The sequence below is a fragment of the Lucilia sericata genome, unplaced genomic scaffold (genome assembly GCF_015586225.1).
Source record: "Lucilia sericata isolate MDLA Ls3-8-SP2 unplaced genomic scaffold, ASM1558622v1 Contig002539F_arrow, whole genome shotgun sequence".
Lineage (NCBI taxonomy): Eukaryota > Metazoa > Arthropoda > Insecta > Diptera > Calliphoridae > Lucilia > Lucilia sericata.
The window spans coordinates 6,518-34,421 of NW_023996306.1; the positions used below are offsets into that span (position 1 = coordinate 6,518).

Below are 27,904 nucleotides of genomic sequence, written 5' to 3' on the forward strand. Positions count from 1 at the left end.
AATTGTTATTTATAAATACTTGAGTTGTACTCCTGTTAATAAGTGCACAGAGAGAAAAGAGCAAATGTACTCAACACTATCTACTATTATATTGTTTTGAATACTATAATATTATTGTGGTTGTTGGGCCGGTTGTTCGATCTTTCGTTGGGTCGTTAATCAATTAGTTGGTAATGACTTTGACTTTGCTCCCTCAAAAGAATTCTCAAATGCTGCTGTTGGCTGGCACTGATGGCTGCTATCACAAAAAAGTTGTCTTTTGTACAATCAAAAAAAAAAAAAATAATAATAATAAATAAATAAAAACAATTCTATTTTATTCAAAATAATAAAATTAAGCAAAAAAATGCTTAAAACAAAAACAGCAACAACAACATAGTAAAATTCTAGTATAGTATAAATATACTGACACATTTACATAGATACAAAAATATAGTATGTATAAATACGAATACTAAATAGGGGAAAAAAACAACTGAAATTGAAAAAAAAAACGACAACAAAAACAAATAAATTGAGAGAGAATAACTAAAAGCACAGAGTTGCCAAAGTATATACACAAACTGTAGACTAGACTATAGACTAGACTATAGACTGGACTATAGACTGGACCATAGACTAGACTATAGAATAGCCTATAGACAGAACCGCAGTCTAGTCTATAGTCTAGTCTATAGTCTAGTCTATAGTCTAGTCTATAGTCTAGTCTATAGTCTAGTCTATAGTCTAGTCTATAGTCTAGTCTATAGTCTAGACTATAGTCTAGTCTATAGTCTAGTCTATAGTCTAGTCTATAGTCTAGTCTATAGTCTAGTCTATAGTCTAGTCTAGTCTATCTAGTCTAGTCTATAGTCTAGTCTATAGTCTAGTCTATAGTCTAGTCTATAGTCTAGTCTATAGTCTAGTCTATAGTCTAGTCTATAGTCTAGTCTATAGTCTAGTCTATAGTCTAGTCTATAGTCTAGTCTATAGTCTAGTCTATAGTCTAGTCTATAGTCTAGTCTATAGTCTAGTCTATAGTCTAGTCTATAGTCTAGTCTATAGTCTAGTCTATAGTCTAGTCTATAGTCTAGTCTATAGTCTAGTCTATAGTCTAGTCTATAGTCTAGTCTATAGTCTAGTCTATAGTCTAGTCTATAGTCTAGTCTATAGTCTAGTCTATAGTCTAGTCTATAGTCTAGTCTATAGTCTAGTCTATAGTCTAGTCTATAGTCTAGTCTATAGTCTAGTCTATAGTCTAGTCTATAGTCTAGTCTATAGTCTAGTCTATAGTCTAGTCTATAGTCTAGTCTATAGTCTAGTCTATAGTCTAGTCTATAGTCTAGTCTATAGTCTAGTCTATAGTCTAGTCTATAGTCTAGTCTATAGTCTAGTCTATAGTCTAGTCTATAGTCTAGTCTATAGTCTAGTCTATAGTCTAGTCTATAGTCTAGTCTATAGTCTAGTCTAGTCTATAGTCTAGTCTATAGTCTAGTCTATAGTCTAGTCTATAGTCTAGTCTATAGTCTAGTCTATAGTCTAGTCTATAGTCTAGTCTATAGTCTAGTCTATAGTCTAGTCTATAGTCTAGTCTATAGTCTAGTCTATAGTCTAGTCTATAGTCTAGTCTATAGTCTAGTCTATCGTCTAGTCTATAGTCTAGTCTATAGTCTAGTCTATAGTCTAGTCTATAGTCTAGTCTATAGTCTAGTCTATAGTCTAGTCTATAGTCTAGTCTATAGTCTAGTCTATAGTCTAGTCTATAGTCTAGTCTATAGTCTAGTCTATAGTCTAGTCTATAGTCTAGTCTATAGTCTAGTCTATAGTCTAGTCTATAGTCTAGTCTATAGTCTAGTCTATAGTCTAGTCTATAGTCTAGTCTATAGTCGAGTCTATAGTCTAGTCTATAGTCTAGTCTATAGTTAGTATATAGTCTAGTCTATAGTCTAGTCTATAGTCTAGTCTATAGTCTAGTCTATAGTCTAGTCTATAGTCTAGTCTATAGTCTAGTCTATAGTCTAGTCTATAGTCTAGTCTATAGTCTAGTCTATAGTCTAGTCTATAGTCTAGTCTATAGTCTAGTCTATAGTCTAGTCTATAGTCTAGTCTATAGTCTAGTCTATAGTCTAGTCTATAGTCTAGTCTATAGTCTAGTCTATAGTCTAGTCTATAGTCTAGTCTATAGTCTAGTCTATAGTCTAGTCTATAGTCTAGTCTATAGTCTAGTCTATAGTCTAGTCTATAGTCTAGTCTATGGTCAAGTCTATAGTCTAGTCTATGGTCTAGTCTATAGTCTAGTCTATATTATAATCTATGGTCTAATCTTTAGTCTAGTCTATAGTCTAGTGGATTATAGTTCTGACTATAGTTCTGTTATAATCTGGAATATTGTTTAGTCTGTTTGGTCTAATCTATAATCTAGTATTGTGGATTAAAATATAGTCATGAATTCGACAGAAAAATAAATGAACCAATAATTTTCGATTATTTACTAGAGATTATTAATATCTCCTATGGGTTTTTAAATCTACCAACGCAAATTGGCAACTTTTAACGAGAGAGCGAAAACAAAATAGAAAACAATGAAATCAGAAAAAAAAACTAAGAAATACCGAGACAACGCGAAATAAACGAACAACAACGTACAACAAAAATGATGCGGCGGAAAACCTTGGAACTACTTAGCTAAAAAAATTTAGACAGAGTGCTAATGGTATCAGATACAAACATTTAAACCTACGTATTTGTTTGTAGGTTCTTTTTATATTTTTTTATTTATTTATTTTGTATTTATTTTTATGATTTTTTATGAATTTTTTATTTTTGTTCATTTAGTTTATTTTTTTTTCTTAATTTTTTTGTTTTTGTTTTATATTTATATAAAAATTCATAAGTTTTTAGTTGTGATAAATGTTTTAGATTTAATTATTTAAATATTATGATATGGATTTTTTTGTTTAATTTTGTGGTTATTTTTTGGTTGTGAAGATAAAAACACACACTCTTACACGTTATAATTATGTACATACATAAAAAGTACATAAATAATGAGCAAAACAAAATTTTATATATAAATGATGAGAAAAAACACTTGTTACTGAGACTGATTTTTTTGTAGGATTATTGGTTTTAAAGTAACGGTATTAGGTTTAAGAGAGTAGGCAATCTTTTAGTTTTAATTTTTTAGTGATTTATTTTATTTATTACAAAAATATAAAAAAAAACAATTCGAAATTTTCTTTATTTTTGCGAGATGTTATTTTATTTTTAACATAAATCATTATAATTTTTATTTATTATTATTTCACAGCCGACACCGACGACAAATCGTTAAACAACAACGACCTCGTAGACGTATACGTTTTATGCGTTATGTACTCGACACAGGGTAAACGAAGGAATAAAATGAGAAAAAAAGAAAAACTAAATTATTGTACATCATACGCCTCTTGGTACTACTCATTTGCTCAAATCACTCATTCACTCACGAAAAGCATAATATTTATGTAGAACTTTTCTTTATTTTTCGTGTTATTTTTTTCTATTTTTTTTTTTTTTGGGTTTGACATAAGAAACTGCGAATGTTATAATAGAATGGACTGACTGACAGTTTGTCAGTTGAACAGTTAGTCAGTTTGGTTGTCTGTCTATCAGTCATTCCATTTAGTTAGTTGTTTTGGTGTTATAAATTATTAATTGATTCGTTTATTGGACTCTTTAAGATATTTGTACAAAATTTGTTAGATTTTTGTTATTTAATTTATTTTATATTTTTACTTTTTGCTTGACATTGCTTTTGTTGTTGTTGTTTTTTAATAGCAAGTATATGTATAATTGGAAACCATTGATATTGATATGCTAATTAAAATATTCCAACAAATACCAGCACACTGCACATACTATACACACTCACACAGTTGTGTTTTATTAAATTAATAATTTATTAATTTTATTATTAAATATTATTTATTTTATATTTTATAATTTCATTAATATACAAATATTATATGTTTATATGTATATATTTTGTTTTCATTTAATTATCATTATAATCATTTAGACGTTGATCGTCAACCCGATTTGGTTTAACACTCTCTATACAAGCGATATTTTGCATTGATCGTTTAAGACGACGACAACAACAACAGCAACAAAAATATTTAATTTATTCTTCAGTATAAAACGAAAAGGCAGAAGAAGCAGACAAATTTAAAATTTAAACAAAAATGCCAAATAGAATAAAAAGACGTAAAAAAAGAAACCAGATAAACAGCCGCGTTTTTAATTGATGCATATTTTGTTTTTAAACAAACATTATTTTACTTTTTTTCATTCTTTTTTCTTTCAAACAATTTAAATACACCTCACAAAAATTAATAAAGAAAAAAAAAACAAAAACAACACTACCAACCAACCGCTCTATTTCGGTCTCTTATCCGTTTAAATAAATATAATCAACAATAACAACAACAACATAATCATCAATACCGTAACGTTCATCATTTATTTTCAAATAAAATTAAAAAAACCGACAAAAAACGACCGTTTTATTTTAAACGCGCCAACCAAACACGACAAGCAAGTGTAACAGACTGATTGTTGTTGATTTGCTTATTATTGTTTACGGCGAAAATTTTGCCAACATTTAATTTTAATTTAATGGATTTTAGCCTGTTCTTTTTATTACAAGCTGCTGAATAAGAAAACAAATTGAGTATGAACTGCCAAAAGCTCTCTCTTAATTCTTGTTCTTGTTCAAAAGTAATTGGTTAATATAATTTTTTTCTTTTTTACCCGTACCTATACCATTTTTTGTTGGCTAATGTGGCAAAGAAGCCTTTTTGTTTTGAAAATAAGTGTTGTCAATGAATGTTTAGTTAATCGCAGGAAAAACAGTTTTTTCAACAAAAATCTATTTTTATATAAAAGTCGGTTGTAGATTCTTAAATATGCATCCAATTGAGAAGTTTAATTAAGTCTAATCTATATTCTAGACTATAGACCAGTCTATAATCTAGCCTGGTCTATAGCCTAGTATATAATCCAGTCTATAGCCTAGTATATAGTCTAGTCTATAGTCTAGTATATAATCCAGTCTATAGTTGAGTCTATAGTCTAGTAAATAGTCTAGTCTATAGTCTAGTCTATAGTCTAGTACATAATCCAGTCTATAGTCTAGTCTATAGTCTAGTCTATAGTCTAGTCTATAGTCTAGTCTATAGTCTAGTCTATAGTCTAGTCTATAGTCTAGTCTATAGTCTAGTCTATAGTCTAGTCTATAGTCTAGTCTATAGTCTAGTCTATAGTCTAGTCTATAGTCTATTCTATAGTCTAGTCTATAGTCTAGTCTATAGTCTAGTCTATAGTCTAGTCTATAGTCTAGTCTATAGTCTAGTCTATAGTCTAGTCTATAGTCTAGTCTATAGTCTAGTCTATAGTCTAGTCTATAGTCTAGTCTATAGTCTAGTCTATAGTCTAGTCTATAGTCTAGTCTAGTCTAGTCTCTAGTCTAGTCTATAGTCTAGTCTATAGTCTAGTCTATAGTCTAGTCTATAGTCTAGTCTATAGTCTAGTCTATAGTCTAGTCTATTTATCTAGTCTAGTCTATAGTCTAGTCTATAGTCTAGTCTATAGTCTAGTCTATAGTCTAGTCTATAGTCTAGTCTATAGTCTAGTCTATAGTCTAGTCTATAGTCTAGTCTATAGTCTAGTCTATAGTCTAGTCTATAGTCTAGTCTATAGTCTAGTCTATAGTCTAGGTCTATAGTCTAGTCTATAGTCTAGTCTATAGTCTAGTCTATAGTCTAGTCTATAGTCTAGTCTATAGTCTAGTCTATAGTCTAGTCTATAGTCTAGTCTATAGTCTCGTCTATGTCTAGTCTAGTCTATAGTCTAGTCTATAGTCTAGTCTATAGTCTAGTCTATAGTCTAGTCTATAGTCTAGTCTATAGTCTAGTCTATAGTCTAGTCTATAGTCTAGTCTAGTCTAGTCTATAGTCTAGTCTATAGTCTAGTCTATAGTCTAGTCCTATAGTCTAGTCTATAGTCTAGTCTATAGTCTAGTCTATAGTCTAGTCTATAGTCTAGTCTATAGTCTAGTCTATAGTCTAGTCTATAGTCTAGTCTATAGTCTAGTCTATAGTCTAGTCTATAGTCTAGTCTATAGTCTAGTCTATAGTCTAGTCTATAGTCTAGTCTATAGTCTAGTCTATAGTCTAGTCTATAGTCTAGTCTATAGTCTAGTCTATAGTCTAGTCTATAGTCTAGTCTATAGTCTAGTCTATAGTCTAGTCTATAGTCTAGTCTATAGTCTAGTCTATAGTCTAGTCTATAGTCTAGTCTATAGTCTAGTCTATAGTCTAGTCTATAGTCTAGTCTATAGTCTAGTCTATAGTCTAGTCTATAGTCTAGTCTATAGTCTAGTCTATAGTCTAGTCTATAGTCTAGTCTATAGTCTAGTCTATAGTCTAGTCTATAGTCTAGTCTATAGTCTAGTCTATAGTCTAGTCTATAGTCTAGTCTATAGTCTAGTCTATAGTCTAGTCTATAGTCTAGTCTATAGTCTAGTCTATAGTGTAGTCTATAGTCTAGTCTACAGTCTAGTCTACAGTCTAGTCTATAGTCTAGTCTATAGTCTAGTCTATAGTCTAGTCTATAGTCTAGTCTATAGTCTAGTCTATAGTCTAGTCTATAGTGTAGTCTATAGTCTAGTCTACAGTCTAGTCTACAGTCTAGTCTATAGTCTAGTCTATAGTCTAGTCTATAGTCTAGTCTATAGTCTAGTCTATAGTCTAGTCTATAGTCTAGTCTATAGTCTAGTCTATAGTCTAGTCTATAGTCTAGTCTATAGTCTAGTCTATAGTCTAGTCTATAGTCTAGTCTATAGTCTAGTCTATAGACTAGTCTATTTTCTAATATAAAGTCTGGTCTATAGTTTAGAATATAGACTAGACTAACTTCGGTATTTTGTATGGAAATTATGCTTAATAAACCCAAAATAACCGATTAATTCTTTTACTTCAAAAAACCCCAATAATACCGGGTGCAAGCAGCTATTATATTTATAAAGTTATTTTCATTCATACCTTCCTTTTTCGAGCAATAAAAAAACAAATCCTTTGTCAAAGCAAGGCCGTTTAAATATCTACTCATTTTCTTTTTTGTGCTCATTTTATTTTCCGTTATCTTTGAAAAATTTCTCCTGAATAACGTATGCGCACTATCCTTTCTCTTGATTTCCAACCAAAACTTTTTACAAGTCCTTGTGGTGAATTTGTTTATATAAATAGTGGGTAATGGAACAGCAAATGATTCCGTCAATGGTTTGACTGATTTATTAGAACACGAGTTAATACATAATTTAAGAAAAAAAAAGCTTTTTTTTATGTTTATTTTGAACTTGAACTCTCTTCTTTTAATGTTATTTATTGCTGTTGCTGTTGTTCTTAAAGTCTAGTAGCGGGTTGTTTTGTGTTTTTTATTTAGAATAAAACATAAGCTTTTGAAACTAGGTCAAAGTAATTAAAGTCTGCAAAGATTTTTCATTTACACATACGCAGCTAGCACGGGGATATATTGGATAATTCTGTTTGTTTTTTTTTGGGGGGGAGGGGGGTTATAAAAGAAGGATTTTAATTAGATAATACATTTATTATTTATTCATATTCTTATGACTGATAGTTTTCTATAGGTTTTTTAGTTTTAAATAAAAACGTGCACAAAATATTAGAACATTTTTAAACAACTCAATAAATAATCTTGATATGAAGCCTGTTAAAATATATTATAGATATAATTTCTTTATATACATAAATATCGGTTTTAAGGTTTTCATATAAAAATACATTTTTATAGAAAATTTAACTAATAACAGACTTAAGTTATTTTCTCAATTGTCATATAAAATTTTTTTATGGAAAATATAGCCGATTTTATGTTAATAATACAAAATTCGATTTTTATGGTACAAATGAGTGATCACAGATTTTAGCTATTTCCTGACTTGAAGCGTTATTTAAGGACCTGCTGCCGATTTTAGGTTTGTCATATAGAAATCTATTTTTGATGGAAATTTTAAGAGATCACGTATTGTCTTTATTTTCTCAATTCGAGTGTATTGATAAAACATTTTAAGTGATCCATCGTTAAGGATCTAAGGATCATAGAAAAATTGCATTTTCTATGCATGTCAACTCAGTAGTACTTTTTCTCCAGGAAAGAGCTTTAAACAATGGCTAAACTTTTGTATGTTTTATATGAACCTGAATCTTTTATTAACACATACAATATTCATTCTTAAATTTAAAAACCGGTAAAATCGACCCATAATTATCTAAGATGTGCACAAAAGTAACAACTATTTCAGTGTTAAGTATATTTTTTGATACATTTTACCTTAAAAAGGCTTTACTTTAGTTTAGTTTATTCATTCTTATACAGAATCCTAGCCAAAGGCCATAATCGGATCCAATAACACTACTTAATTAGACAACATTCAATTTTAATAAAATAACAATAATAATAAAAGTAAATAAATAAAGAATATAAATTAAAGTTAAAAAAATATAAAAAAAATAATTATAATACTTTACATCTATTTTAAAATGGATTATTTATTTTAAATTAATTTATTATTATTTAAATTTCAAAAATGTTTATTAAATTTCTTGAAATTTAAAATAAATAACCGTTAAATTAATAAGTTACCACCTAAATTCTAAATAATGTTAGTGCCATGTGTAAAAAATTTGCGTATGGCAACAAACAAACAAAACATGTGGCAATTTTCTTTATAACCTATAGCTATCTCGCTCTTTTGCACATAATTTTCAAGTTTAACATAATTATGCTGCCAACTCTTACTAACAGCTCTCTTAGAAAGTTGCCACATGTAGTATATAGTTTATTTAAAGAAAAACATATCAAATTTTAATAAATAATACAACATTTTTAAATATTTATTAAATTGTAGTGGAATTACTTAAATTCATTTTATAAATCTTAAAAGTTTTTATTGTAACTAACTATTTTTTTAAAAAGTTTTAATTTTGTTAAATATTAAAAAATTTAAGCTGGCAATACCTAACTACTGGATTTCCTCAATTCGTTTATTCTCTTTTCGGTGGTGTTGTGAAGTGGTTGTATTTTAACTAGATTTTTTTTCGGCTAAAGCAAGAGAAAAACTGGAATCAATAATTCGCAATTGAAGTATTATTTTTCATACATACATATATATTTGCAAAATAAATATTAGTTTTAGTTAAATAACAGAATTTTCCATAAAAAAACACAAGTATTAAGAAAGTGTTGTAGCAAGAAGTAAAAAAAAAACAATTTATTGAAAAAAGAAAAGTTTAACCAAAATGTCGGAACAAGAACACCAAGATACCAATGGAACTTCTAATGGCGACGTGCCAGAAATTGAATTGATTATTAAGGTTGGTATTTATTAAATATTTTCTATATACATATACAATATAAAAGAAAAAAATATGCAGCACCCAAAAATTGTATTGTGTCTGTTGTAAAATCCAATGGGAGACAAAAACAAAAGAGGGGTTACGAGAAAAAGGTTAAACCAATATGGATGTTGTATGAATGAATTGTTTGTTATAGAACTCCTCCTCTCAATTTCAATTACATATTTCGTTATTATTATTAATTTTTAAAGTTAATTATATTTTTTCTACAGTACATAGATACTTAAATATTTATTGAAAAAAAAAAGAAAACACAAAACGCACTCGTAAAAAGCTTTTTATGGTGATTCTTTTTCTAATAGCTAAGTAAATACAAAACAGGTTTCCTGTTACTCCTCACCACGCTTCGCTTCTTTCCACTGTCATCGTCTTCGTCGTCGTCTTCTCTTAAGATTTTTAGCTGTTTGCATTCATCGTTGTTTGTTGCTGCGTTTTACTACTAACATTTTCTTACTGACTTGCTCTGGCTGGCTGTATGACTGGCTCGCTTTGCTGGCTATATATCGCACCCTCCGGCCACCTGACAGTCACGTCTTCTTCGTTTGCTTTTCTGTTGATGAAAATAAGAAACAGTGGGTCTATTTTTTAATGATAATTTAGAATGTTATATTTAATTTTTAGTTAAAACTAAACTAGTCAATAGACTAGTGGATAGAATAGTCTATAGACTAGTTGAAGGAATAGTCTATAGACTAGTTGAAGGAATAGTCAGTAGACAAGTTGATATAATAGTCTATAGACTAGTTGATAGAATATTTTATAGCATAGGCAATATAATAGCATATAGACTAGTCAATAGAATAGTCTATAGACTAGATAATAGACAAGTCTATTTACTAGTTATTCTATTGACTAGTCTATAGAATAGTGGCTAGAATAGTCTATAGACTAGTTGATAGAATATTCTAAAGACTAGTTGATTGAATAATCTATTGACTAGTCAATATGAGAATATACTATTGCATAGGCTAGTCAATAGAATGTTCGATTGTCTAGTTAGTAGATTACTCATTACCTTATCCTACTGAATACACTAGTTCATATTCAGTAGACTGATCTGAAGACTATTTCATAGTTAATGGACATATACTAGACCATCTTCATTTTACACAAATTTCCTTAACTTATTGTAACAATTTAAATCGAAAATTTTTTCTTCAACAGTTCCCACTGTTCAATAATTTTGTTTATTTTATTTTTCCACATACATAAATAAATATTTGTTTCTATAAGTTTTCATAGATAATTATTGTCTTTTATCGTTAGTTCGTTTTCATCTTTAGTTTGTGTATATAACGATGAACGAGTGTTTTTGGCCAATGTTTGTTTTATTTATTACCAGTTATATTTGCTTTTTATTATTTTTTTCTACATGTTTATTCATCAAATTTTTGTTTGCTTAGACTCTCTGTTAGAGATGCGTCATCGGTTTGTTGTTTTTATATATAAATTTCAAATCTAGAAATTCTTTTTGAGTCAAAGTTAAATTTGTTGTTAAAATCATCATCATCGTCATATTTTTTTAAAGCTTGACTTGGGAGTAAATAATACGCTAAATATTGTTTACAAATGCAGCTAAAAGTCAACAACAAACGACAGCAGCAGCAGCAATACCCAGTAAATGCTAACTTATGTTTATTATGCATTTAATGCAGTTTGACCCAAATATGGTGATTTTCTGGCTTCCACAGTATATATATTGTAAATATATTCCAGTGTTTAAACTGCTGCATACCTGCCTGGTGTTTCTAATGTAGTTTTTTCAGTTTTTTGTTTCTTGATCCACTCACATTGTCACTATACGAGTTATAGTCTCACAAAGATTTAAAATTTTTTTCTTAATAGTTTTGTTGCATTCTGCTGCTTAACTTAACAAATGGGAGAAAGTGAAAGTTCATTGTAAAACGTGATAGGAAAATATTAGTAATTGAAAAATTATCATATGGACTAAATACTTAAATGTAAAGAGAGAGATACATGTAAATTCTAGTTTTGTTTCCAACTAGTATTCTGAGAAAGTTTCTATAAATCGCTATAGATTATAAACTTTAAACGAAACAAGTAAATTTATTTTTCATAATGAAAATAATTTGTTTAATTTTTAGCTTTTACATAAAATGACTAAGGAAAAATTATTAATTCTTTTGAAAAAAGCCGTTCCTAAATTTAATCACTCGATTTTTTGGGTTTAAATTTGTTTATATTTACACAAACTTTTTTCATAGACTTTTATTAGTTTGTTAATGATTCAATGGATTTCTTTCTATATTTTTCCAACAAACAATTAATTGTTTTGTTTGTTTTTAGTCATTTTGTTATTTTATTTATTTATAATATTTTCCACCTTATCCACGCAATCTAAAATAACATAAAAAACTTGTATTAAATCTTTGATAAACTTTAATTTTAAGTCTTTAAACGTAAAGCACGCAATAACTTTATTATTGTGTTTTTTTTTCAAAAATTTTTTGCTTTACTTTTTTTTAACTTCTCAATTAATGAAAGTAAAACTAGTTTGTTTTTATTACAATCACTATTTATCTCTAACTAAATCAGTTATTTTTCTCTTTTTAGTTTTTGTTAAATAATACTGACATAACATTTAAAAAAAATGTTCAAGTGAAAATAGTTAATGATGTTAGCAGGAGTTAAACTACTCCTGTTAACTTTTTTTTATTTTGGACAAGATTTAAAAAGTTTACAAGATTCTTTAGATAAAGTTTAAATGTTTGTAAAAATTCATTTGATTTTTGTGATTTTTTTTTTTTTATTGCAAAATACTTTCTCGAATAATTAGCCAGTATGCATGTTATCATAGAGAATAAAGTTCGGGGGAACAAGATTAGATCCAACTTTTATCAAATAGATTTTTGACAATTTATAGAGAGAAAAGTAACTTATAAAATATTAATAATTTGTTCATTAATTATGAATTTAAGCAATATTTTCCTTAAATTCACGTGTATTTTTTTTCATTTGTAAATAATTATATTTTAATTATTTGGCATGCGTTATTATTTACCCAATAATTGTATTGATTAATCACCTTAATAATAGCAACCTATTGCATACGTTCTTATCTTTAAGAAAAAAAATAATATAAACGTTATTTATATACAGAATATATATTCATTTACTGGTTATCTTTTCCCCATTTCTTAAAAAAAAAACTTCCCATACATTAAGTCATACTTTTTTATTATAACGTATCGCTACAAATTAGTTCATATTTGTACAATCTTATCACCAAAATATAAAAAAGCATACATACCTTAGAATTTGTACCAAAATAAACTTCAACATCGTCAACTTCTTTTCTTGCAACTCACCCCCTTAAAATTCAATTTACTCTAATAGTATCTTTAGCTGCAATACATGTTTTTTTTTTTATTATTACACATATCAAATACTACATTTTTTCTTTATATAAAAGAACATAATTTTAATTATCTTTTTCCCTAAACTATTTTCAATTCTGTATACAACATTTCTATTCTATTATAATTTCGATATAGAAGAAGTCTGTTGAAATTGTAAATATTTCTTTTGTATATAGTTTCTCATCAAACTAAACAAACTTATTTGTATTTTCTTTTACAAATTGTTTATAATATTCTTATTACCTTCAACGATTTAGATATATTGTAGTTAAATATAGATTTCTTTAGTAATTTATTATTGCAAAATGATAAAACAATTATTGATTGCATTATTTTGTAGTTCATTGTGTTGATTTCTTATTATACTTCTGTTTTATTCAGTTTTGTTTCGAAAAGTCATGCACTACTAAAGATAATACATATTATGACCATGATTTTATTTTTACTGTTTGTTTGATGCTTTTTAAAATATTTTCTCAAAATTGATATGTTAATAGGTAGTTTTTTAAACATCTTAATATGAAATATTAGTATGTACTACAATATAAAAATAACCAATATTCAAAAGAAATCTTATTAAACTGAAACAAAAAAACAGTCATGTTAATAGAACTGCAGTAGTTGCCATAAACTTTTGAAATAGAAGTCTGAAAAGTTTTTAATAACACAGACTAATAAATTTTGAAAAAAGTCGAAACTTTGATGCTTTAGACTAGTCAATGGAAGAGTATATAGACTAATCAATAGAAGGGACTACATACAAGTCAGTAGAAAATTATATTGATTAGGCAATAGACTAGTCGATATAATAGTCCACAGACTAGTTAAACACATTGTGTACAGACAAGTTTATAGACTACTCCATGGAATACTCAATAGAGAAGTCTACAGTCTAATCAATAGTATACTCAGTAGAGTTATCAATATAATAGTCTATAGACTAGTCAATAAGAATACAATAGTTTATAGACAAGTCAATGTAATAGTCTACATTCTAGTCTATAGAACAGTTAATAGAATAGTCTACAGAATAGTCAATAGAATAGTCTATAGACTAGTAAATAGAATAGTATATAGAGTAGTTAATAGAATAGTGTGTAGACTAGCCAATAGAATAAGTCTATAGATAAGTCAATAGATTAGTCAAAAGAATCGTATATTATTTATTTATTATTTATTTATTTATTTATTGAACGTTATAACCGAGCCTAAAAGGCCATCTATAGTTAAACAATTCTACTGAATAAATCTATAATACAGTAATAAAATAAATAAATTAATCCCTTAATAAGCAACATTTACCCTATAAAAGTTTTACAAAACAAAATTTCTATAAAAAATTTGATTTACAAACCCTTACAAAACAAAAATTCGCTATATATACTAGTCAATAGAATAGTCTACAGACTAGTCAATGGAATGATAAATAGACTAGTCAGTAGAATAGTCTATATACATTTGTTGACCTATGTAATTAGTCAAAAACTATCTCTATCACAAAAACTATTAGAAGACAACAATCAAACTAAACTTACACATTTTCCTACAATTCCTTCCCCCCATCCTAACTTTAAACAACGAGAGCATAATTTTTCCATCCTTTTTTCATGACAAATTACGTAATAAATTTTAACTTTTAGCATATTCGTCATACAGTACATACAATTTTATATACCAACTGTTCAAAATACCCATAATATCTTTTATTTTTCATTGTTGCTGAAAAACTTATCGTTTAAATGAAGTATCTCAAGAACATTCTTGATGACATCATCATAAACATAACTGTTGCTATTTAAAAAAAAAAAGACTTTGGTGTTAAGAAAATATGTACCACAAAAAAAAATACTAAAAACAATAAGAAAACAAAACTGGAAAAAAACGTTATAAACCACAACAACGCCAGCTTTATTATTTATAGTTTATTTTCCTTTTATTTATTTTTATAGCTTTTTTTCAGCAGAATTTCTGTGTACTTACATACTCATTTAATCATATTGTTTGTGTTTTTTTTTTACTCTTTATGTAGAAATTCATTTATTGTTTTCAGTTTTTAATTCATCTCCATAATTAAAACTCCAACGCAATCTTGAAATTTGTTTAAAAATAAATGTCATTTGTCATTATTTTAGCTGTTTAGGGTATTATTAATATACATATGTATAAGCACATTAAGTTAATTTTAGGATTTAACTTAAAATGAAAACGAATTACGTTTAGAAACTTCTGAAAAATAAAAATAAACAATATCCTGTTATTTAACCAAAAGGAAATCTAATGCATTTTTATAGAACCAAATACATTGTATGTTCTTCTTTGGTATCTTGACCAAATTACTTTCAAAACAGGATCATGAATTATCTGCCAAAAATACTTTCTTATTAATATGGTAGCTTGATATGATATGGTTTCGTATGTCTCTTTACTAAAGACCAAAAGAAAAAAATAGTCCATTAATGTATGCGTTTAAAATGATTTATGACCTTACAAGTTCAACTGTTTATGTTTTATGTGTGTGTTATTTTCTTAAACAGCTTTTTCTTTTTCAATCACTTTTCAACTACACTGAGACCTAGATTTGCTACATTAACCGTTAAATAGGCACAATATAATATCTTATTGGAAAAATCCTTTCGAAATTAGTAGACTCATCATTTCCTTTTCTAATAGATATTGATAGATAGATAGATAGATAGATAGACAGACAGACATCTTGATTGGTTTGTGAAAATGGTTCCCACCTCGATGAAAGGGACGTCGTAAAGCACTTATTCAGCAGGGACTTCATAAGTCTGCTAATATCAGATAGCAACGTTTACCTTGTTCGAAAGCTTACTTTTTAGTAACTAAGGCTACTGACACCGCGATGACAGATTAGTAGGTATGCATGCTAGAATATTGAACACCTTCATTGTGGGTATCTTGTTTTCTACGACGTAAATTGGACGGTGTTATTTGCATTAGTTAAGGGATTATTAGAGCGGACGGATGGGTGCAACTTTTATAAAATGTCAATATTAATTATCGAATATTTAAAAAAGATTGACTCAGAAGTTGTGAGTCTGAACTTTTTTTATCATCCTACATAGTTGTAAAGAAAAATGGGCGTGGTCCATTCCATACAAAATAAATAAAAATAAAACATTTATTTTTATCATACATGGGAATTTTTCATTAAGCATTAAAATTTCATTACCATTTATAGAAAAAATTGTAATGAAAAATATTTTAAGTACCATTTAATGAAAATTATATTTTTTTCATTATAACTTTTTTGATAATGGTAATGAATTTGATAATGAATTTTCTAAAACAAATTTAATTAGTATTTATAATTGTCGAAAAATATATTTGATAAGAATTCAGAAAAATTTTTCGAAGATTCGAGCACATGTTTGAAAGCTTTTAAAACCAGTTTCCGTAGTCCAAATTTACTGAAATTTAGCCGTCATAAGTACATCTAATGACAATACAATAATATGTTCGAATATTCGAAATTAAGTTCGAAAATTCGAAGTTATTTTCGAAAATTTTTTTATGTTTTTAAATTAATCTCTGTGTCATAAAAACTAAAAAAAAATTTTTCGAAAATTCGAACTCGTGTTCGAAAATTTTTTAAAGCTTTTAAAACTAGTTCTTCTAGTCCGAATGGGCTGAAAATTGGCATGCATGATTGCACCGAATGACAATACATTATAATGTTGGGATATTCGAAATTAATTTCGAAAATCGAACTAATATTCGAAAATTTGTAAAATCCATTAAATAATGGTAATGAAAATTTATTTTTAAATAATTACTAATGAAATCGTTTCATTAAAAAGCATTACCATTAGACAAAATAATGCTAATGAAAAAAAAATAATTATAATTTTTTTCAATTTAATGCTAATGAAATCGTCAATTAATTAGTCGATATAATTAACTACTCCCATGTATGATTTTTATGAACCTTATGATTTAGATAACAATTCAACAGCTTGAAATATTTTCGAACATAAGTTCGACTTTTCGAAAACTTTAAAAAAAATCCATTAAGGGAATTTTTATTGTATTTATGTTTGCAAAATTTCAAATTTATTTTACAAAATTTTATAATTTTTCTAAATTTAATTTTGTGTATTTAATATAAAATTCGCATCATCTGGTCAAAAAAAACAAAAACAAAATGTAAAATAATTTTAACATCGTATTTTGTCTAGTATAATTAAATTAGAATGTCTTTCAAACTATTTATAAACTACTACCAGCCGTATAAGTCCATTTGACGTCTATCACGTGATAATTCATAATATGATTTGTATACGTTTCTTATTTTTCATGTTTTATTTATTTTTTGTTTTCTTATAAATAAATATTATTTTCTACATGTATTTTCAATTCATTCGCAATTACAGTGAATGTGTGATGTCATATGACAAATATTGCTGAGCCGGTAAACGTTCAATTCACTACAATTGTTTGTATATTCATTATTACTGTTTTTCTACTTTGTTTTAACACAAATTATTCTTCTTTCTATAGGTAAGATAAGAAGGGATAAAAAAGAGAATAACGCAAACAGTAAACAATTAATATTAACGTCTTAATTGATTTTTTTTATTTAACTTTATTTTGCTAAGTAGCAAAGAAAGTTTGTGAGAAATACAGGGTGTTAATTGTAATTTAATAAACACAACAAGTCAACAAGTTTTTCTTTATTTTGGTTTTCATTAAATATTATTTAAACAAATGTTTTACTATGAACAAAAAGTTATTTGCTTTAATTTAATTCTTTTCTATTTTTAGGCCTCAACTATCGATGGACGCCGCAAAGGAGCCTGTCTTTTCTGTCAAGAATATTTTATGGATTTATATCTATTGGCCGAATTGAAAACAATAAGTCTTAAGGTAACAACAGTGGATATGCAAAAGCCACCACCAGATTTTCGCACAAACTTTGAGGCCACACATCCGCCAATTCTAATTGACAATGGTTTGGCCATCCTAGAAAATGACAAAATCGAAAGGCATATAATGAAAAATATCCCCGGTGGATATAATCTTTTTGTGCAGGTAAAAACAAAAAAACACGTTTAAAAAATAATAAATAAATTTGATTTAAATTAAAATTTAAATATTTTAAAGGACAAGGAAGTGGCCACTTTAATTGAAAACTTGTATGTCAAACTCAAGCTGATGTTGGTCAAGAAGGATGAAGCCAAAAACAATGCTTTGTTGGCCCATTTAAGGAAAATCAATGATCATTTGGTTAATCGTAATACACGTTTTCTCACTGGTGATACTATGTGTTGTTTTGATTGTGAATTGATGCCACGTTTACAGCATATAAGAGTGGCTGGCAAATATTTCGTAGATTTTGAAATTCCAGTAAGTTCTAGCTTATATAAAGCTTTAAGAAAAAAATGTTAATATAATTCCTAACTCTCTTGATTATTGTAGACACATTATACGGCTTTGTGGCGGTACATGTATCATATGTATCAATTAGATGCCTTCACTCAATCCTGCCCCGCTGATCAGGATATTATCAATCACTACAAATTGCAACAGATGCTGAAAATGAAGAAACATGAAGAGCTGGAAACACCCACCTTCACTACATCCATTCCAATTGATATTTCGGAATAAGATTGCTGCGTTGCGTTAGCCTTTTAATGCCTGGCTAATAATACACCATTTTGCATACTTATTTGTTTTTGGTTTATTTTTTTTTTTTTTTTATTTTTTAAACCCCACCCACTTTTTGAGTAGTGCAAACTTTAATTTACATGATAATGATAAAACATATATAATATACATTTTCGGTTTCATTTATGTATAATTTAAGATTTTTTAGCGACCTTAATTTTGTTTATATTACTATAACTTTTTTTGTTGATGATGATTTAAATGTAATTGCGTTGATTTCTTTTTAAATCTAATGTTCCTTCTTTTTAACACAGCTCATTGCTATGAAACCATTTGCGGCCGACTTTAACAAAAATATTACTTGTCCATTTTTGGGTTTTTAATTTTAAACTCGGTATATCCACTTGAAACAGAAACACGGTTTAGTTTGCGAGAACATGACTACTATAAATTATTAAATTAAAACTTTTTTTATGGAAATAACCTTATAAGACCTAGCAACAGCAAACCAACAACAAACAAACAAACCTTGTACTAACAAAAAGTGTGTTTTTTATAATATTATTATTATTATTTTATAAAAACTTATATTAAAATATATTTGCATATAATATTTTTTGTATATACACATACAATCACAAAAACAAAACATAATAAAGTATTTCTTATATTTGATACTACTAAATACGGTACTTTTTATTTAATCTATGAAATTCGATTCGATTATATTTAAACTCTAAATTTGAATTAACAGTACTTTTGTATTTCACAATGTTTTGTCAAGCTGGCAATGCTATTTTAAAATTTCTAAATGGCAATGCTGGCTTTCAGTAGGATTTTAGCGCCATCTTTTGTTTGCCATTTTTCATTTTGCAATATGGAAAGTTGCAAAACAATAGATGGCGCTGGCGAAACCCATTGACAGGGTTGCCAATTTTTACAAAATCTTAAAATTAAGAGATTGTTAAAAAACACTATAACTCCTAAACTATTGAACGGATTTTAAAAAATAACTCATCAATGTATGTAGAATCTTTCGTAGCATCTTTATTTATTATATTTTAAAGTAAACTTTTGTATTTTAAACTAAAATTCCCCTTTTTGCATTTATTGTAGAATTAATAAAAACTAACTACTAGTATTATCACAAAATCAAACAAATCAGTTCTCACAAGACCCCAGTAATCTGCGAGATCCAAATCTTTAATAATTCTATCAGACATGTTCTCGCAAATTCGCCATATAAATAACGGAGACATGAGCAGCCCATAAAATATTACGGTCTTTGTCATTCTTAATTGGCTTTTTCAACAACTTTTGCTATAGGTCTTTTCTATCCTACTGGGATTGAAATGGTTGAAAATTATTAGAATCGTTTTATAATTCATTATTAAATGGCTATATCGGGACAAAATTTAACACGAATATGTATGTACATACACAAAAATTATTCAGCAAAATGTTTTCCGGATCGAAAATCACTTCATCGTAAATAACTCATAATAATTGTGTCGGGATAAAATTATTATTAAAAAATTGTAAAACATACCGACAGACGGAAATTGCTAAATTGAGTTCATTATCTAAAAGGATTCATAGTAAACTCATCGACAAACAAACATCGGGGGTGTTGAAACAAAATAACATACATACATACATACATACATACATACATACATACATACATACACACATCCTTACAAAGATAAAAGCAAAAATTGAAAAAAACCCGTGAAACCTTATTTTAAATTTTAATTTAATATCATTTAAATTTTATTCACATTGCACATAAGAAAACATTTACACAAAACATAAATTAAACATCATTATTGAGTTAACACTTTATGAGGTAGCTTTAGATTTACTCTTAAATGATCTAATAAATTTAATACGATTTTTTAGCTTATTAAATTCGGGCGGCAAAAAACAATTAAGAAAAATATTCGTTATAAAACCCGTAACACCCCAGATACGTTTATCATCGACAACAAATGCGGGCGATGAATAACCACTCTTGAATTGAGTATAACGCAAGGTTTGAGGACTAGCTAATCTTTTAATAGGTATCGCAAAAGCTTCCTCAACTTCATCATAATTTAACTTGAGTTCACTTTCTCTGAAATTTCTAATTACGCCCACAACTGGCATAATAGCTGCCGTATGAGGAGGTGTTATTAAATTACCTGAACCCCAGATTTCAACACGACTCGGTAGTATACCGATTTCCTCTTCGGTTTCCCTCAAAGCACATTGTACAAAATCTTCATTGTCTTCTTTTATGCCTCCCGGAAAGGATATTTGTCTCATGTGTCTACTTAGCAAGTGAGAACGTCTTGTATATAAAAGAGATACATTTTGCCTGCAAATAATTAGCCATGGGCCTTAGACTTTGTTCCCATATGTTAAAAATTACACTTACGTTTCTTCGTCCGTACATAAAGCTATTAATACAGCTGCAAATTTAGTTTCACTCTTAGCTCCACGTAGCTTTATTCCCACTGGAGGAGCCTTACCCATTTTCTCCAAACATCTTTGACGATTTTCCTCAGACAATAACAAATTCTCGTCTATTTCATAATCAGACTTTAGATTTTCACTTATTCTAGAAGCCGAGTAGTTGGGATATGTTCCTTTAATGACTTGTGTTCTAAGCAGGGGTGCTACAAGTGTTGTACGACATCTACCTAATAAGGATGTCATCGTCTAATTTGTGCGTTAACTCAGGATTAAGTAAATCGTTACGAATAAAAATAAGTAAATATTTCTGTTATCAGCAGCTGTTCAATAACTAGCACTAGGTTATGCTAGCTTGCGGTAAATATGTCAATCAATAAGCTTTTTGTTTTTGTAAAAGTTGTTAGTTCTGTCGAACATAGTTGTTTTTGCAGGTTTTAGCATTTTTACTACAATAAACACAAGTAGATTTGATAGTTTTTTTTCTCCTCTATAAACAAATGTCAGCTGTTCAAATGATAACACCATACGAATATGATGTCAAGGTGAGTTACTGGCAGATGTTTAAGTTTATGCTGCCAGATATTAAAAAAAAACATTTTGTTTAGAGTTTTATTAAAAGTACTCATTAATTTCATTTTACCCATATATGCACCAATTTTTTTATAAATTAAAAAAAATAAAGCGAAGTTAGAAAGAATGAATTCTATTAAAACTTTCTTAATATGATACAGATTTTTTATACATCTATTAGAAATAATTCGTTATTGTTAAAAAACATTTCCAAAAATATATCATTTGACTTTCATAATGGGCTTTTCTGTAATTTCCGATAATTCTGCAGATTAAAAAGAATTAATAAAACGAGTAAAAATTACTTTACAAATTACTTAATTTCAGTTCTGTTCCTTATATCCCAAAAAGGAATAAATTCTTTTGGTAATTATTTAAATATGTAAAAACAAAGATCAAAATTTCAAATGAAATAATTCTATATAGAATTCATTCTTTCTTAACTTAAAAAACACAACAATTACTTTTTCACCTCAACAAAGTTACCGTTAAATAACATTGAAATATTTCCCGTTATAATAAGGCCAACACTGGCGGGATAAGAGATGCCAGACTTGACGCATTAAATTAGACATAAAACAAGTGACAGGGATAAAAATAACAAATGATAGTTTCATACAAAAAAGGATATTAATTGGAAAAAAGTTTTGTAAAAAGCTAAATAACATCATTGTGGAATACTATTAAAATTAAAATTTTAATAAAATTATTTGAAAATTTTAAAACTTGGCCAAATGTTGCCAACAAATATGCTAGTGGGAGTGTATTTTGCAGTCACCTGGTTATGTACATGCTTCGAAATGACCAACTCTAGGACATCAACAATGTGGAAATTAAATATGCAGACAGGGAAAATTCAAACTCTCGATGTGGACGGAGAACAAGTGAAGAATTATGCTTCATTAGATGAAGATATGCTCTACAATTTTAATGCCATGGCAGAGGTTTACTCAAGGGATGAAACGTTTTTTACACTAGTGTCTTCCACGCGCATAGACAACCACAATGGTTGGTTACGTCAGTCAGCGGAAAGCACCTTGGAATCATTGCTAGAAGCAAGAAAACTAAAGACTGAAAACATTTTAAGAGCTAAAAATAAGAAATCCCATCACATTAATATTGAAAATAATGTTGCTCTACGTAATAATACTCAGAACGTGGTGGTGGATACATTGGATTGTGGCCAACCAATTAACTATACTAATTATGATTATATTATAAATTTAGGGGCTCAATATAAACACAAACAAACACCAGCTATGCCTGAACCGGATGTAAGTTTGTTTTATTTTTTTAAAGAAAAAAAAAAAAAAACACTATATTTTTAATCTTTGCAGGTGATATATTTCTTCTTGCCATCTCATGACCAAGAAGACTATAAGAATTTTAATATCGTAGCCTTAGAGAAACGTTTGAAACGCTTTAAGAGGCAAAATCCTATTTCCGCTGAACTTTACCATCACATAGGAAATTATTGGCGCATTATTGGCGATCCCGTACAGGCCATTAAATGTTTTCGTCGTTCATTAGATATATCACCGGCTGCCTCGGAGGTTATGTATGATTTAGCTAAAGTTCTTTATAATTTACAATATCTAGATGATGCCATACATATGGCACGCAGGTGAGAAAAATCTTTTCATAAAGGTAACTTTTATATACATACGTATATTTTGCTCTGCAGATCTATTGAATTTCAAGCACCACCTTATACAGCGTGGCGTCAATATTTATTGTTGGGTGACATAATGAAAACCTATGGAGATTTACGTAGTTCTATACACTATTATCGTTTGGCTTTAGAGCTGAATCCAACACAGGAACTCATTTTAAGATCTTTAAATGAAGCTGAACAACGGCCAACGGCAACATTGCACGCATATACCGTAGTTATTATAGTCATATTGGTAAGTTAACAAATTTAATAAAATTGATAGTAGGTTTGATTATATGATGTCCTATACTGATATAAGGTGCATTCAAAAGTAGTCCTTTACTGCAGTTAAGTACTATTATGAACAGATTATCAAATATGTAATGCTTCGTTACATATTAGGTTAATAATTATAGTTTTTTGAGGACCTTTAACCGCTTATTTTAATTATTTTTTTTATTTCTAGGTTATTATGGTTCTAATAGTTATTCTAACTTCAATGATAACCGAAGTTCGGGCTGATCATCATTATACGAATGGTCAATGTACTAGTAATTCCGAAGCTTATGACGTTAAACCACAGCGTCATTTTAATCGTGCCATGGCTATGCGTTCTTTGAAGGGATTATCAGGTGCACGCTCTTTGCGTCAACGTAAATATTAAGAAGAGTTTCGAGTAAACAAACTATATATTTGGTATTTAAATATTTATGCTTATTTAAATAATTTTTTTCTCATTATTTCATTTTAATTTATATTGACTGTGATAGCTTTTAAATTAGTCATATTTTGTTCGATTACCATTTAAAATATGTACTAAATATATGCTGATACTTAAAAAATTATTAAACCAAAGAGAACAAATTGAAAAATATGTATAAGATTTTAAAATCTGTAAGTTTTTCGACAACTGTTGAAATAACACTTTTCATATTACACCATTAAAATAATAATGTATATTATTTCATATTAATATGTTAACGTAAATGTATTATGATTTTATTATCCACTTAAGAGAACAAAAAAAAAATTGCGCACAAAATTAAGAGCTAATAAAATAATAATAAAAAATAGTTCGCAAAGAAAAGCCCGTTGTTGTTACCACTTTGTTTTTTTTTTTTTTTTTTTCATCATATTTATTATTTATTAAAATAATGCTTTAGAAAAATAATAAGAAAAGCACACGAGCAGGATCATATTTAATTTGTTTATTCTTTAGGCTGAATTATGGATATTTAAACGGAAAATATCATGGGCACAGAAAAATGTTCCACCCAATGGTCTCAAAACGAAAATTTGAGAGAATGCATGTGGAGGATCTTCATCACACTGTAAGAAAATTAAGGTATAGATAGGAAATTGATAAAACAGTGTTGTAATTTGTAATTATGGCAAAAGTTGATGAGTATGAATTGTATGGAATGAGGATAGTGACAAATTTTAAATTTTAGCATAAAGAAAAAAGAATATTCACGAATTATAATAGTTAAGTTGAAGGATGTTTTTTTTTAATGTATACTAAACTCACTGATCCAAGAAGACTAAAAAATGTAACTATCTATAAATTGGTAAAATATTTAAAATATTTTTTTTTGTTAGCAATTACTTTGACATAGTGAAACATTTATAAACACTAAATGGTGTTCTTTGACCTCGCTAATCTTTTTAAGATATCGCAACATTTCCCACTTTCAAAGACATTGAGGATACTATAATTTTATTCAATTATCAAGTCATAATATCAATTATAATATTATTGTATTTGCCTTTTAGAAATATTCAGTATCTGATAAAATAACGATATATTCACAGTTTTCGTAGACAAAGCCTATTTTAACCTACAGAATATCTCTTGGTTAAATGATAACCAATTACCAAAGGCAAGCAAAACCTTATGGAACTTATAACATTTTCCTTAATTCAAAAATAATGGCATATTAGATATGGAATGATAGTTATGTCTTAAAACAAAATGGTATCTTATTTAATGTTGAATTAGCTTACCTGTAAACGTCCAAGAACATTAATAAGAACACCACCATCATACATGGGTTGAGAATCTACGGCAGTTATGACGCGTGAAATTTTTTGAAATGTAAGGCTCTATAAAGTATAGAAATAAATACGTATTACAATATACCAAAAAGTGTATAAAATGAAGATCTTAATACTTACATTTAATTTTTCCATAATTTTTGGTGCTCCCTGAATTTGTAAGCCCTCAAAGGACATAAAGGAATCTGTGGTCTAGAATAATAAAAACAAAAACTATAAGTTTCATAATAAAAGTATATTTAATATATTTCATTTATAGTTATCTATCTATCTATCTATCTATCTGTCTATCTATCTATCTATCTATCTATCTATCTATCTATCTATCTATCTATCTATCTATCTATCTATCTATCTATCTATCTATCTATCTATCTATCTATCTATCTATCTATCTATCTATCTATCTATCTATCTATCTATCTATCTATCTATCTTATCTATCTATCTATCTATCTATCTATCTATCTATCTATCTATCTATCTATCTATCTATCTATCTATCTATCTATCTATCTATCTATCTATCTATCTATCTATCTATCTATCTATCTATCTATCTATCTATCTATCTATCTATCTATCTATCTATCTATCTATCTATCTATCTATCTATCTGTCTACCTATCTATCTATATCTATCTATCTATCTATCTATCTATCTATCTATCTATCTATCTATCTATCTATCTATCTATCTATCTATCTATCTATCTATCTATCTATCTATCTATCTATCTATCTATCTGATTTCGATTTCGTTAGATTTCTACAAACTGGTAATGTGTACTAGCCACACCCATTAAGTTTTATTATTTATTTGCTTTATTAATTCTGCCAGACCCTTCTGACAGCCACCACCGATATGGCTCTAACGCAAACAAATTCCGTAAAAATATTTTTAATCAACATTTAACACTGACAAATTTCGTAAGAAAAAGAAAATTATAAGGGCTAATTAACAACATCATTGGACATGTAGGGTGTCATAGGGAACTGAAACTTACTTATCTTAAAAATGCATATACTATACAGTCTATACATGTACTTTCTTACATGAAAATGATTCGTATGTTAAATTTTAAGTGGATTCCTTAGAAACTAAAAAAAATTACAATACAATCTACAAAACTAACCAAACTTAAGTAGGAAACTTTAAAATGCTTTAAGAACTCTTGCTGTACACATTGCAGGATGTAAAGTTTATAGATTTTTGAAATTCATGGATATAGTACATATTATTGTACATGTATTTGTGGAAATCTTTTCATTAAAAACTTTTTATAATTGCTCCCATGGCAATTTATGATCTCATTGAATTGATATTTCTCATAAATTGAACATTCTAGAATTGGCACTTGCACATCTTTAAGCACCTTCTTGTCTATTTAATTAACTAAATATTGAAGTTTACTTTAAATTCCACAATGAATATTGTATAGAAATATTGCCCTTTTAAGGCATGATTTTTGTATTTTTTTTTTTCTTTTTTACTCACGCTATAGAAGTTAACCACATTTGCTCGTTGCAGCGGATCATCGAATAGAGCGTAGTACTGTTGGACAAATCCTTTGCCAATATCTTCGTATTGTGGATTCAATGCCATTATATTTGTTTATTAGCTTATATTTAGGATGATGAAGAAAAGGTGAAATCGAATTCCAATATTTCTTTTCCTTTTTTTGTCGCACAAAAAACTGAATAGTCAAATTCCGACAGTTGCAGGCACACACACGCACTCGTCCCCCGGCGAGCTGTTGTATGATTTTTCTTCTTTTTTATTTTTTGCGAATCAGTTTATTTTATTTAGTGTGGCCATATTGATAAAAGCTTTTTGGGGATTATGTTTTTAAGTAGTAACAAAAATATTTAAAATACTGAATTATTGCTCCTTAGATAAACTAAAATAAACAGATCTATTTTTATATGTACTGTTTTAACAATAAAGCAAATGGGCTACAAATTTTTATTATTAAAACTTGTTATTGGACATTTTTGGCGATTAGAGCTTTTGCCAATAAGAATTCGCAAGATTATAGTATCAAAAATATGGTACTTTTATAGAGCTACCATATTTTTTGTTAACCGCCAAATGTGTTTCTATGTAAATACGCCCTCAATTGTTGGTTAAAAAAAAGTTAAAATTTTTGTTAAATACTTTTTAACTTCAATAGGCTTATTGTAATATTTATATTTATTAAATTCAAATGTATAAGAAACTTTGTTTAATTTTAAATACTTTCGATTTTTTAAATAAAAACTCTACAACATTATCTATCATTATCTTATTACTAAGTTGGTAATTTTGCATTAACAGTGCTGCTAATTCACTTTTACCAAAAAATCGTCCTTGTTCCTTACTTTTCCAAACAAAAATGCAGCTGAATCGTAAATCGTTACTTTTTATAAGCACTTCAGCTAAAATGGTATATTTCATCAACATTTTTAATTTGTATGAATATTAAGTATAACGCAATAACTGTTAACTGTTCAGATGACAATAAACAATATCTACTGCGATATAACAAATTTAAAAAAGTGATTTACAAATTTTGAAAAATAGCTAAATAGTTGTAAAGTAGCTAAGTTAGCATCATTGCGTATGAGCAACAGCAACAAAACAATATCCCAGCAAAAAAAATTTGCAGTAGTTCAAAGTGAATGCATGTTTCATGACTTCTTTAATAACAGTACTAATA

The 27,904-nt window shown here is 28.0% G+C and overlaps 4 protein-coding genes across 4 annotated transcripts; 2 read left to right on the forward strand and 2 right to left on the reverse strand.

Moving 5' to 3' along the window:
* Positions 1–9,071: 9,071 nt before the first annotated feature.
* On the forward strand, positions 9,072–18,635 carry LOC119614056 (chloride intracellular channel exc-4). Its single transcript, XM_037970157.1, has 4 exons — positions 9,072–9,416; positions 17,627–17,893; positions 17,966–18,208; positions 18,281–18,635. The coding sequence occupies exons 1-4, from the start codon at positions 9,342–9,344 to the stop codon at positions 18,467–18,469; spliced, it is 774 nt and encodes a 257-aa protein (XP_037826085.1). The 5' UTR covers positions 9,072–9,341; the 3' UTR covers positions 18,470–18,635.
* Positions 18,636–20,214: 1,579 nt separating this feature from the next.
* On the reverse strand, positions 20,215–21,395 carry LOC119614060 (nucleoside diphosphate-linked moiety X motif 8). The gene is made up of 2 exons (XM_037970162.1): positions 20,889–21,395; positions 20,215–20,828 (listed from the first exon to the last, which is right to left on the reverse strand). Exons 1-2 carry the CDS (start codon positions 21,167–21,169, stop codon positions 20,312–20,314), a joined length of 798 nt encoding a protein of 265 aa, XP_037826090.1. The 5' UTR covers positions 21,170–21,395; the 3' UTR covers positions 20,215–20,311.
* A 654-nt stretch (positions 21,396–22,049) lies between these two features.
* LOC119614057 lies at positions 22,050–24,145 on the forward strand. Its single transcript, XM_037970158.1, has 4 exons — positions 22,050–22,770; positions 22,834–23,120; positions 23,181–23,403; positions 23,617–24,145. Exons 1-4 carry the CDS (start codon positions 22,231–22,233, stop codon positions 23,812–23,814), a joined length of 1,248 nt encoding a protein of 415 aa, XP_037826086.1. The 5' UTR covers positions 22,050–22,230; the 3' UTR covers positions 23,815–24,145.
* Positions 24,146–24,255: 110 nt separating this feature from the next.
* On the reverse strand, positions 24,256–27,010 carry LOC119614058 (probable nuclear transport factor 2). Its single transcript, XM_037970160.1, has 4 exons — positions 26,704–27,010; positions 25,326–25,397; positions 25,155–25,253; positions 24,256–24,479 (listed from the first exon to the last, which is right to left on the reverse strand). Exons 1-4 carry the CDS (start codon positions 26,809–26,811, stop codon positions 24,366–24,368), a joined length of 393 nt encoding a protein of 130 aa, XP_037826088.1. The 5' UTR covers positions 26,812–27,010; the 3' UTR covers positions 24,256–24,365.
* Between the last annotated feature and the right edge of the window lie 894 nt (positions 27,011–27,904).

What these genes read in the sequence shown, in the direction of transcription:
- LOC119614060 (XM_037970162.1), bottom strand. Translation starts at nt 21,169, where the DNA reads ATGACATCCTTATTAGGTAGATGTCGTACAACACTTGTAGCACCCCTG. An exon ending in TTATGTACGGACGAAGAAAC is followed by an intron (nt 20,829 to 20,888) that starts GTAAGTGTAATT and finishes AATTATTTGCAG; the next exon opens with GCAAAATGTATCTCTTTTAT.
- LOC119614057 (XM_037970158.1), top strand. Translation starts at nt 22,231, where the DNA reads ATGTTGCCAACAAATATGCTAGTGGGAGTGTATTTTGCAGTCACCTGG. An exon ending in CAGCTATGCCTGAACCGGAT is followed by an intron (nt 22,771 to 22,833) that starts GTAAGTTTGTTT and finishes TAATCTTTGCAG; the next exon opens with GTGATATATTTCTTCTTGCC. An exon ending in GCCATACATATGGCACGCAG is followed by an intron (nt 23,121 to 23,180) that starts GTGAGAAAAATC and finishes TTTGCTCTGCAG; the next exon opens with ATCTATTGAATTTCAAGCAC.
- LOC119614058 (XM_037970160.1), bottom strand. Translation starts at nt 26,811, where the DNA reads ATGGCATTGAATCCACAATACGAAGATATTGGCAAAGGATTTGTCCAA. An exon ending in AAATTATGGAAAAATTAAAT is followed by an intron (nt 25,254 to 25,325) that starts GTAAGTATTAAG and finishes TATACTTTATAG; the next exon opens with AGCCTTACATTTCAAAAAAT. An exon ending in ATGTTCTTGGACGTTTACAG is followed by an intron (nt 24,480 to 25,154) that starts GTAAGCTAATTC and finishes ATTTTCTTACAG; the next exon opens with TGTGATGAAGATCCTCCACA.
- LOC119614056 (XM_037970157.1), top strand. Translation starts at nt 9,342, where the DNA reads ATGTCGGAACAAGAACACCAAGATACCAATGGAACTTCTAATGGCGAC. An exon ending in AAATTGAATTGATTATTAAG is followed by an intron (nt 9,417 to 17,626) that starts GTTGGTATTTAT and finishes TTCTATTTTTAG; the next exon opens with GCCTCAACTATCGATGGACG. An exon ending in GATATAATCTTTTTGTGCAG is followed by an intron (nt 17,894 to 17,965) that starts GTAAAAACAAAA and finishes AATATTTTAAAG; the next exon opens with GACAAGGAAGTGGCCACTTT.